The sequence below is a fragment of the Perognathus longimembris genome, chromosome 6, assembly GCF_023159225.1.
Source record: "Perognathus longimembris pacificus isolate PPM17 chromosome 6, ASM2315922v1, whole genome shotgun sequence".
NCBI classification, from domain to species: domain Eukaryota; kingdom Metazoa; phylum Chordata; class Mammalia; order Rodentia; family Heteromyidae; genus Perognathus; species Perognathus longimembris.
The window spans coordinates 63977948-63990068 of NC_063166.1; the positions used below are offsets into that span (position 1 = coordinate 63977948).

General features: G+C 45.6%; 1 protein-coding gene across 2 annotated transcripts in view; it reads left to right on the top strand.

The window, feature by feature from the left end:
- Rnf24 (ring finger protein 24) overlaps positions 1–11833 on the top strand; it is a 58925-nt gene extending 47092 nt beyond the window's left edge. For both annotated transcript variants that reach the window (XM_048348857.1, XM_048348856.1), the window contains exons 3-6: positions 877–919; positions 3330–3371; positions 5206–5285; positions 6203–11833. In XM_048348857.1, the coding sequence (XP_048204814.1) occupies positions 877–919; positions 3330–3371; positions 5206–5285; positions 6203–6341 (304 nt within the window). In that variant the 3' untranslated portion in view covers positions 6342–11833. The remainder of the gene's footprint in view (positions 1–876; positions 920–3329; positions 3372–5205; positions 5286–6202) is intronic.
- The last annotated feature ends 288 nt before the right edge of the window (positions 11834–12121 follow it).

Consider the following 12121-nt stretch of genomic DNA (forward strand, 5'->3'; position numbering starts at 1 on the left):
ACCCCAAAGGACTGTTACAGACAATGACCCATTTGTGATGTCCAGAAACTGCTTATTTATAATTTAGAATTCTTCTACAGTGCTGACTCATACCTGTAATCCTAGCTACTCAGAAGGCTGATATTTGAGGGTTGTGGTTCGGAGCCAGTCTGGGCAAAAAAGTCTCCATGAGACTCTTATCTCCAGTTAACCACTCAAAAACAAGAAGTGGCACTGTGGCTCAAAGTGGTAGACTGCTAGCCTTGAACAAAAAGAGCTCAGAGACAGTGCCCAGGCCCTGAGTTCAAGCCCCAGAACTGACAAAAAAGAAAGAAAACGAATGATTCTACAGTACTAGGGGTCCACATAGGGAGAGGGCAGATATTGAATGAGGAGTCAGTTCACAGGCTTCAGGGGTGTTGGAAATGTTCTGTATTTTGCTACCTGTGGTAATTATACTAGAACACACATTTTAAAAATATTTGACCTGTATACTTAGGGATGTTTTTTGTTTTGTTTTTTACAGTAACAGGATTTGGACTCAGGGCCTCAAACTTGCTTGGCTTACTTGCTTGGCTGGCACTCTACCACTTGAGCTAGGCATCCAGCCCTGTTTCTTGCTGGTGATTTTAGAAATGGAGTTTTGAGGACATTTCTACCCATGCTGACTTTGAACGTCTACCTTCCAGATGTCAGCCTCCTGAGTAGTTGATTATAGATATAGCTATCAGTATCCAGCTTTAATATTTATTGCTTTGAGACCTTTTTATGAGATTTCTCTAGACCTTCCATTGGATAACATAACATTCACATCTCACTGATACTTTTTCTCAACGTGGTTAAGAGAGATGTCATTTGGGAAATCTCAGTATCACATTGTTCCTTTCTGTCTTTTAGGCTAAGACATCAAGCACACAAAGAATTTTATGCCTACAAACAGGTGAGAAATTTAATTCTGATTGATTTTGATCATATTCCCCCCCCAAAAAAGTAATCTTTGAGAACTGAGATTTCCACTTGTGTTAAACTGGAACTAGATTTCCTTGTGTTCATTTTAACGTTCCACCTGTCAGTTTTGCCATACAAAATACATCAGCTTCATTCTCTCACATTTTCTTTTCTTTCATTAGTATTAGCCAAAGCTACAGAAATAATAGATATAATAATATATATATAACCACTATAAATAGCAAGAGAACTTGAGCCAACACTTTGCTGAAAGCATTGCTGTAGTTTGTAGTCCATGAAGTGACCATCTATTCCTAGAGTTCAGAGACTCTGCTAAGTGAATTTTTCCTCCTCCACTAAAGACATAGCTGTTCACTGGAGGCAGCCAGCTGTGGTACAGTAATCTCATCTGCCTTTCCTGAGTTTGCCCCCATTGTACTGCATGTTAGCTCAGGTCCTACAGAGAAGTCTGCTACCCTGGGTCATGGAGTGCAACCTTCACCCACTGCCACTCCTCTCTTCTTTATTTTTTTTTTTATTTGTTTTGCTTTTTGTTGCCAGTCCTGGGGCGTGGACTCAGGGCCTGAGCACTGTCCTTGGCTTCTTTTTGCTCAAGGCTAGCACTCTACCTCTTGAGCCACAGCGCCACTTCCAGCTTTTTTCTATAAACATGGTGCTGAGGAATTGAACCCAGGGCTTCATGTATACGAGGCGAGCACTTTACCACTAGGTCATATTCCCAGCCCCTCCTCTCTTCTTTAGCCAACAGTTTTCTTGAAAGTAGTTTTTTCTTGAGTGTTGTTCTTTCTTCTATATATTATCCATTGACATTTTATCCCTGATACCAAACAGCAGCCCTAGATTTTGCCTAATTTTCTTTTTACCCTAAGAAGGGCATTTTTACTGTCCTGAGCTCCTCCTTCCCTGCCTCCCCCACCCCACCCCACCCCCACCGGGTAGAAAGGGAAGCAGCTTTAGCTTATTTCATCTTTTGCCTTGTTAATAAAGATGTTACAGGACCATATTCTTCATTTTAGGATTGTGTATGTTTCTGTTCATCTTTTGGTTGTGCATCTGGTCTCTGGCATGTTGCCTAGATGACACACTGAGCTCCTTGATTATCCCCCACTCTGCCCCAAACCTTTCATTGATACTTGTATTGCTGGACATTTTAGTGTCTAAATGAATGTGTCTTATTATCTCACTTCTACCACAATCTTGACACCCCTCAAACTGCTTTCATGTAGGCTGGCAGGAATTAAAATTGGCCTCAGTGCTCAGCTTCATCAGTGAAGCTGATAGAGCTGAGCAGGTTAAATCAGACTATAAACTTGAGCTTTATGCACAAGCACATTAGTACACCCCTATGGAGCTGCTTCTACTTGGTATTTCTGAACGGTGGTTTGCCTGTTGAATCAAAATCAGTTTTGACTCAAGAGTGTAAGACACATAAAATTTATACTTCTTCCATTTTTATTTGCCTATTTTTTTTCAACTTTAAGATAAAATATAATGCTTAACCTTATTCTCAAAAGAAACGTTAATAGAATTCTGCCTTCTTAGTACGTCACATTTATTTTAACTCTTAACCTGGTCACCACAGACTCAAGCTAAAGACAAGCCTGCATGATTTTTAGCCCATTAACATAACTGAGGGTAGAGTTAAAGTTTACTGGCGACTTCCAAAATTAAGATTGACTTTACATTTTAACCTTTCATAAGTTACTAATCAGTATCATCGCCCAGTGAGGACTTGCTAAATTATATGGCAGTCGATCTCCACTATTCTTTTCTCTTAGTCTAGATGGGCATGTATTAATATTTTCTCGAGATTTAATCTACTCTCAGATTTTTTTTTGATTTTTTTTTTTTTTGCCAGTCCTGGGCTTTGGACTCAGGGCCTGAGCACTGTCCCTGGCTTCTTTTTGCTCAAGGCTAGCACTCTGCCACTTGAGCCACAGTGCCACTTCTGGCCATTTTCTGTATACGTGGTGCTGGGGAATCGAACCCAGGGCTTCAAGTATACAAGGCAAGCACGCTTGCCACTAGGCCATATCCCTAGCCCCTACTCTCAGATTTTAAAAGTTCCTGCAGAATATCTGCTTTTGCAAATAAAAAATAAACAAACGTTAAATGGTATTGAGCATGAGGAAAACCGTATACCTTGTGAGTAGTGAGAAATGTTTCAGATTTAAAAGGGAATTTTAAAGTTGCAGTTTAACATGGCATAAGAGCATTGTGTGTGTGCACACACACGCTGCTACTAGGGCTTGGACTTTTTTAGCTCATGTCTGGTGCTCTACCACTTGATCCATGCCTTCAGTCCTGCAGATCTCAGCCTCCTAGGATTATAGGCCTGAGCCACCAGCACCCAGCTTAAGTGCATTCTTTTTATTTTACAGGTTATATTAAAAGAGAAAGTAAAAGAACTGAATTTACATGAGGTAAGTTTTTTCCAAGTATTTTCATGTTTTAGGGGGTCATTCTCTAATCAAAAATTCTCTACTGCCAGAAGTTGAAGATAGCCTTATTTTGATCAGCTTCATAGACTCTTTGTCATAAGGGCACATAAAAACCAGCTGACACCAGCAACATACCACATTTTCAGTAGGGCTAGTGCCCATGTAAAGTTTCCTAGTAGCACGGATCCTGTTTGCTAATATGCTGTATCACAAGAAGCCAGAAATAAATTCATTTTCCTGCTCCTGATGAAATTGAACTAATTTTTTTTTGTGGGGGGGGCCAGTCCTGGGCCTTGGACTCAGGGTCTGAGCACTGTCCCTGGCTTCCTTTTGCTCAAGGCTAGCACTCTGCCACTTGAGCCACAGCGCCACTTCTGGCCATTTTCTATATATGTGGTACTGGGGAATCGAACCCAGGGCTTCATGTATATGAGGCGAGCACTCTTGCCACTAGGCCATATCCCCAGCCCAGAATTTGAACTAATTTTAATCTGTGAAAATGTTCTCAATGTTCCCCTCTCCTCGGTGGCACATAAAAGGCAGGTATTATTTCCTGGGTGGGGGTTGGAGCAATGAGGCCAAGATGGAACCAGGAAGGACACAGTAGAGGCTGGAACCTAAGGAATGGTCCAGCTCCAAAGTCATGGGATGTGCAAGGGGCTCAGCTCACGGATGTTACTCTAAGTAAGTAAACCTATACACTATACTTTAAGACATGTGGTCTGTAAGAAGTTTTTAACGTTTTTGTTTTTCCTCTGACTACAAATGTCCAGAATTTGTTTTGGGTGTTTTGGGGGATTGGTTGGTTGGTTGTTTTTTGTGACTATACAAGGACTTGAAATCAGGGCTTAACTTTTTGGCTCCAGGCTGGCCCTCTACCACTTCAGCCACAGCTCCACTCCCAGGGTTGTAGGGGTATTTTTGGTGATTAATTGGATATAAGAGTTCCTGATCTGGCTGATGTAGAACTGCAATCCTCAGATCTCAGCTTCCTGAGCAGCTAGAATTCCAGGCGTGAACTACCAGTGCCAAGCCAGAATCTGTATTTCTTTTTTTATTTTATTTAAGTGAACTTTTCATATGAACAAGACAGATACTGACAGAAAGACAATGCCAGAATGGGAGGCTCAGGAACTATTAATAGCATGTTTCTGCAAGATGGTCATAACTAGAGCGAGGACTGTGCAGGTGTAAGTTGGTCCCGCAGTGAATGCTAGGAGCCAGAGGCTGCACTGGGCCTCCAGAGTATCCCAGAGGAAGTAAGTTCATGCATGTGGCAGGGGAAGCCTTGTGTGTTTGTTTTTTGTCTGTCATGGGGCTTGAACTTGGGGCTTGGGGGCTATCCCTGAACTCTTTTGCTCAAGGCTAGCACGCGACCACTTTGAGCCACACCACCACTTCCAGGTATCTGGTGATTAATTGGCGATGAGTCTCGTGCACTTTCCTGCCTGGGCTGGCTTTGAACCATAATCCTCAGATCTCAGCCTCCTCGGTAGCTAAGATTATAGGCATGAGCCACAAGCACCTGGCTGAGAAGAAATTTTGTGAGTGACCTGGCACACTCCTTAGGATACATTGCAGAAAAAGAAGTTCTGCTTATTTTCTCTTTCCTTCTGCCCACCCCATTCAAGATGTGCAATAGGAAGCACAATGAGACTTTTTCTTCAGAGGCCTTGTCCTGGCCAGCCGGTTCCCCTCACTTAAGGTTTAGGACACTGTAAGTCCTTCAAAGAGCTAGGCCTCAGAAGTCTGTCCACTTTGTGACCTGGGCAAATACCTACCAGATGTGTGCTTCCATTTCTAACTCACCTTTCAGCTGTGTGCAGTGTGTCTGGAAGACTTCAAGCCTCGCGATGAGCTGGGGATCTGTCCGTGTAAACATGCCTTCCACAGAAAGTGAGTATTCGTAGGGAATATTTTAGGGAGGGTGGTTTTCTGAGAGAAGGTCTAAGTAAACGTTTCTTAGGGTGATACTAGGATTTGAATTCAAACCCTTGTCCTTGCTAATCAGGTTCTGTACCACTTGAGCCACATCCTGAGCACTACTGGCCTTGAACTCTTGAATCTTCTGCCTCAGCCTCCCCAGTGCTGGGCTTATAGGCCTGAACTACCACACTTGGCTTGGTAAAGAATTATTCAATATAACCCAACTTTGAATCACATCAGCCAACTGACTGTGGGCTTTGAGGCAATGCCCAACAAGTTTGATGGCTTCACAATTGGCCTGTGATGCCGAAAGCTGATTGCATCCCACGAGGTGGGGGTGGGGGGCTGTACATGACCTTAGGAGGGACCAGGAAGGTAGAAGGTGACACCACACAGACCCAGGCACAGAGCCAGCCAAACCCACACCTCTTTGGAGCCAGGCTGTAAACATTTCTTTAGATGGAACTTTCCAATGTCAGCTCCCATCTCCTAAAAATGTACTTTAGTCAAAACCATAGATATTTTAAATTAAAATAAAGTCTGGATATAAATGGTAGCATGGGGTGCCTCCCTCCCTTCCTGAAGGCATATTAGTATCCCCCTTCTTTTGTAACTTGCTGGTTTATATTGGTAATTTTTATTCTTCGTTCCTCGGTGTGCTCAGTTCTTCTTTGGAAAGTTGTGGGCAGGTATGGTAGTGTCCCCATGTAGAAGACAGAGGCCCTGGCTCCCCACAGGGTCACGTGCATTCTCCACCTCTGGCGGGCCTCCCTGGGCCAAGTACCAGACTCCTCAAGCTGTGGCTCGGGTAACAGAGGGGAGATCAAGGCATGGCCTGCCACCTGCCTGGGATTGACATCTACCTCCTGGGCATCTCATTTTCGCAGGTGCCTTATTAAGTGGCTGGAGGTTCGGAAAGTGTGCCCCCTGTGCAACATGCCAGTTCTGCAGCTGGCCCAATTGCACAGTAAGCAGGACCGTGGGCCCCCCCAGGGGCCCCTCCCCGGGGCGGAGAACATTGTATAGCTCACTGCAAGGATGAGATTGTTGGTGGATGCATCTGCATGGAGCCAGGAAGAACACAAGAGCAGGCTCCATCCTGGCTGCTCTCTGCCTCAGGCACCAGCTGCCACTTCCTTTGCCTCCTGAACTCTTGGGCCAGCCAAGCTGGGAATTTTGGCATCTGGGTCTTGTGACAACCAAAGCACCAACCCTACTCCCATGCCAAGAAAAGAGAAGTGGATGAGCCTGCAGGTTTGGTTCCAGAAACTTCCATGAGCATCTCTTGCTAACTCCATTACACTATCTCCCAGACACTTACCTCCATTTCAAGGCAAATCATTATCAAACAAAAGGGAAGATAAACACAGATGTCAGAGCAGGGGCTTGCGGGCAGGTTTCTGCAGCCAGAGCCCCTGTGGATAGTTAAGCAGCCATGCAAATCTTCATGCCTTTGTAGCCACAAACCCACCCAGTGGCCCTGAGCCAAGTGAGACCAGCAGTTCTGTCAGCTGCCAGTAGTTGATGAGACAATGCCCACAAGGCTTTTCATTTATTAGGCCATCTTGGACCCCCAAGGGCTCTGGGTACAAAAGTAGCAGCATCCCCACACTACTCCCCCACCTCCAGATTTACAGCACTTGCTATGGAGTCATCTAAGCTGACAACATTCAATCCACTTGGAGAGGCTTGGTCAGGAGCTATTTCCTCTTTTATCCATTTCCCCTCTTTTTAAAACACCAGTTAAACCCATGAGGAGCCCCAGTAGGGGCTTGTCCTGAGCCCACAATGTCCCTGTCACTCCCTTGTAGCTTCTGGCCTCAGCCCACTGGTGGGGTAGGAGGGGGAGGAGTTGCCATGCACCCCTCCCTCCGGTGGCCCCAAGAAGCATCTCTCTGAGATAAGCCAGGCCCCACTGGCCCAGCTGGATGAAGAGGATGCTAACCCCTTTGCCTTTCTTCCTCTGTTGTTCTTTCCTCTCTTGCCGTTTCCACTTGGGGAAAAAAAGAAAGGCCTGTCATTAACTTTTTAACAATTTATCCCAGATAAGACCGCTACGTAATTTTGAAGCCTGAAGTTGGTAACCCACTAGTTGTAAATAGTTTCAGGAAGTTCCTGCAGGGCTGTCCGGCCATTGTGTGTGCCTCAGTACTTGGACATGAGATAACTAACAAAGTGTCTTTATAGGAGAGAAATGCATGCTGCTCTTTGGTTTCTTCTGTCCAACTTTTCTAGAAATACTCAAGTCCATTAGGATCTATGAACACTGTGTAAATTAGCAGTGGGTGAGACAGAACATTCTTCTCCCCGCCTGTTCTCCCCATCCCTTGTCACAAGAGAGCTGCCAAACCACTTTGCTCCACCCTAGCTCCACCTGCAAGCGTGAGTAGAGAAGAACCTGTGTGACGTGGAGGCAGGAGGTGGAGAGGGGCTTTGCTGCCTTGTTCATAGGATGCCTCCAGGAATCTTTTCTGGAACTCAGACTCTACCATTTTAGAACAAAGAGAGAACTTGCCCTTGTCTTGGGTATCTGGGGTCAGATGAGAAAATTTCCCACTTGCCTAAAAAGTGTGGGAGAAGCCAGCGTTAGGGGTACATGCCTGTCATCCCAACGTTCTGGAGGCCAACAGGAAGATCACGAATTTGAGGCCAGCCTGGGCTACAGTGAGATCCTGTCTCAAAGAAAGAAAAGTGCTGAGCAGAATCCAGTTTGGAAAATTACAAATCCAGTTGGTCAGAAATGGCCATTTCCTATGGGCGACCTATCTGTGACATGCCAATTGGACTGCTTCCTACACAGAGCAAGAGAATTGTTACTGACATCATATGAACACCTTAGTCTGGCCCTCACTGGAACTCTGAACACTGGTAAATGCTTGTACTTCCTTCCCTTGTGTTCTGTATAGAGCATGATCCAGCTGAATGCTGCAACACCAAGTTTACTGTTAAGTGGTTCGGTGACCGTCAGATGTGGGCTTGCTTCTGTCCTCACAGCATTAATGGAGCATCCACCATTCCCATGGCATGGTCCTTTCTGTTATAGGGCTCCCCTAGCAAAGTTGTTTTTCCCCTTCAAAGGTGGAATTCCATATCATCCATACTGCAAATTATTGCCACCCACAGCTTTTGTAAGATCCTGACCCTACCCTGTAGCCCTTTTCTGTCCCTGTCCTCAATACTAAAACAGCCCCAGCAACACCTTGTATTTGTATGAAGGCAAAGTAACTCATCTCACTGAAAGTTCCAGGCAGGTTGAGATAGATGCTATGTACCCTGCATAATCAGGGCCAGTGGAGGAAAGCACAGGAATTTTCTGCACTCTGTTCTGGGTCTGCTGTGCCCAGACAAGGGGCCACTGACCTGGTGGTGTTCTCAGCCCTTGCAAATGAAAGTGTCTTAAAAGGTATTACTTGTGCTAGAAGAGTATTCTTCCTGCTCTGTCATCTCTGGACCAGGGAGGGGGTCTCCTGCTACAGCAGGCCCAGCACCACTCTGGGTAGTTCTGGCAACTCAGCCACATGACCCAAACATCTTTGCTCCTGACCTCTGGGATGAGTTAGGGACCCCTTTACATATCCTTGGCGCAGGCCCATCCCACAGGGAGGCTACCCCTTTCTGCATCCATCTCCATGAGCTGCTGACCTGTTGTCAGTGTGTACCTAACATGGAGATTCTGCTCTTAGATCACTGGCTGGTAAATTTGTGTGTCTTAAGGAGCTCAAAGATTAGCTGCCACTGTGTGAATTAATGGAGCATAACTCAGTATAGCTAGACTCTGGTTATAGGGGAGACAACTGAATTTAATTGGCTGTAGAAACAGAATGAACCCGAATGATCTGATTCCACCTTGGGTCAGCGTAAGGCAAGAGAAGCTGCTAGCTGCTGGCCTTCTCTGGGAAGAGAAAGCAGATTTGGTTAGTCCTGTCTCAGACAAGGAAAGCCCTCGTGGTTATGCTCGCCCAGCCAGGGAACAAGACAAAAAAATGACCCAGTGGGGACCGGTGGTCTCTGAGGAAGGTTCAGATGTAAGAAATATAGGAGACCTCCCACCACTGCCAAGTAAGTACTGTTTCTGTCAAATGAAGATCCTTTCAAAGCCCCATTCCAAAACATGTCATCTGCATGGCTTGGCTCCACTTGGAACTACTTTGACTATAGTAATCCTATTCACTAAGCAGCGTTCTGGGAGGTATGAAGCGTGCAGGGCAGACAGCCCAGAACTCTAGGCACAAGTGCACCAAGCAAGTGGAATGGCTCCCTCACCATGCACTCACTCCTTGTGCTTTCTGCAGCCCAGCTCATCAGAGGCTCTTTTTGTATGTGAAAGGCATAGAAAGCTCATTAGTAAAGCAATATACTGAGTAGACTGAAAACAGAACATCTCTAGGGTGAGAGTTACAGTAATTTTTACCTGGCACAAGTCTTCACTGAAATGAGAACCTTTTCTTACCTTATCCACCACTTGGGGATTACAGTAAGTGTCCTTATCACCTCTTGGAATGATAATCCAATCAACAGCCTGGTAGGCACCAGTACTAGGGGTGCGGATACCATGTGTAACAGCTGGGTGATGCAGGTCAGGGACTTAAGAGCCTCAGAGCTGCGGGCTTTTCTGGGGCTCCCATGAACCTCCATCTTGTTTTCCTTGGCCACATCCACTTGCCTTTGCCCGCAGTGCAAATAAAGTCAGCTGCTCTTGAGTTTATTTTAAATAGATAATCCCTTCACATGGCTCACAAATCACAAAATAACTCAATCTTCCTTGCACTCCTCCCCACAGGAGCACTCACTGTTTTCCTGTGTATATTTCCAGGGCTTATTTATGTATATTCACATACATACATCTGTGTGTTTTATGTAATCTTTCTCCATTTTACTCACATAATGCAGCCAGGTATATTTAATGAACATTCCTATTTGTGTGGCTCTTGCCACACAATTATTTAAATACCTATATAAGGTATGTCCAGAATTATGGGACATTTTAACAATCACATTCCCTTGGACTAAAGCATGCCTTGATTGCAATGTATCAGAATTCTACAAACACGGCAATCTCTTCCTTATCCCCAAATGTCCAGCTGATCCAAGACCACCACCAGTCCTGATGTGTGCCAAGGCCCTCCTAGCAGGCTCTTTAGCAAGATCAACTCCTGTGGGTACCCAGAGAACTGCCCTCCTCTACATCAGCTGCTCCATGAGACCAGTGATGTCCAATGGGAGTGGACAGCTGCCCCAGGTATACACCAGTGGTTTTTGAGGTCATTTGAGCCTCAGCAGCTTGTTGTGTGGCTCAACTGCCCCATCAACAGTGTAGCTCTGCAGAAGTATCCACAGCTCTCCCCTATTTATGAGCACTTTCAGAAGCAAATGCTTCCTACAGAATTTTCCCGTCCTAACTTTCTTTCCAAGTAACAAAACACGATGCACTAGTAACTTTTTACAGTTTCACTTTTGCCCTCTAAAGAACTGAAAGCTGAAGCCCCTTCTCCAGGCAGTCCTGGGGAACGGCAGGCTCATGCCTCCCTCTCTCATGCCACCCAGTGCCTCTGCCCTCACTTGCCTCCCTGCCACCTAGGCAAACCTTGAAACCTCCACAGTTCTGTGAACTCCTCCCTCCAGACTCCTAGGGAATCTGACACGGGGTGGTGTCTTTCCCTGGAATTCCCTAAGTAGATATAAAGTCAAGTCATGGTGTAACTCCTCACATTCACAATAGCTGGAAAACACCAGGCCACGGCTTTTTAGTAAGATCAACAAAGGATGCCATGTGTCGCGGAGCATGGTTCCACGAGTAAGGTCAAGAGAAAAGCAAAGCTCGTCCAATAAACTCATTTCTCACACTCAACTTTAGAACCCAAATTTTAAGATACAAATTATTTTATTCCACTTTCAGACTAAGCATCAGCATTCTTGGCTAACAACCCAATTCCTCACTTCTGCAGCTATGAGCCAGTGAGGAAATCCTCGCTACTTCAGATATGTAACCCAGAGCAGGGGCCCAAGTGTCAAGAGAGCTGACTCCAATGAAGCTCCTTGGCCCATTGCCACCATCACAGGTCTGGGTTTCAGGCCTGCTGCGTGCTCTCCCTCCATCCACACCCCTCCGTCCCAGGCCCTGCGAGTGCTGGAGGGGCAGGGTGGCCAGTGCCCTCTGCCAACAGTCTGGTCTTCCAATAGTCCCCCTGGTAACTGGGTCCCTGGACCTCCTGGTCATGGCTGAAAGGAGGGGAGGCAGGGGCACATGCAGTTTAGCCCTTTGGGGCTTATTCATTAGATATTGCATAACGCCTCAAAAAAAGGTTTATGAAATGCTGAGCCTCAGGTTTCATAGACATGTTTGTACACTAAGAATTCTGCAGCAGAATATTTTTAAACATTCACAGTTTTTGTAAGCTATATTTTTGTATATTTAATTGCTATTTTAAGATTTTAATGCATTTTTGCTAATCACTTGTTTAAAAATAAAACATGCATGTAATTGACTGGAACACATGTAAATAAAGATTTTGAAAATACTTGACTAAGTACACTTAAGCACACATAGCACAACACTTGGAAACTCAAGGTGAGAGGTTATGATCAAAGAGCAGGTTACTGGCGGGGAAGCCTCTGGCCTAAACCCCTCCAGTGGTGTGGGGTGCACATGGAGAAGAGCCAACAGGGGGAGGGAGCAAACAGGCTCAAATGCAAGCTCCAGAGGTGGCACCCTAGCAACTCCGAAGGCACAGGTGGACACGAGCCAGCTCTCAGGGCAACTTTTAGTAGGCTGAGCTCCACCTCTCCAATGCCACTCCCCCTGCTCC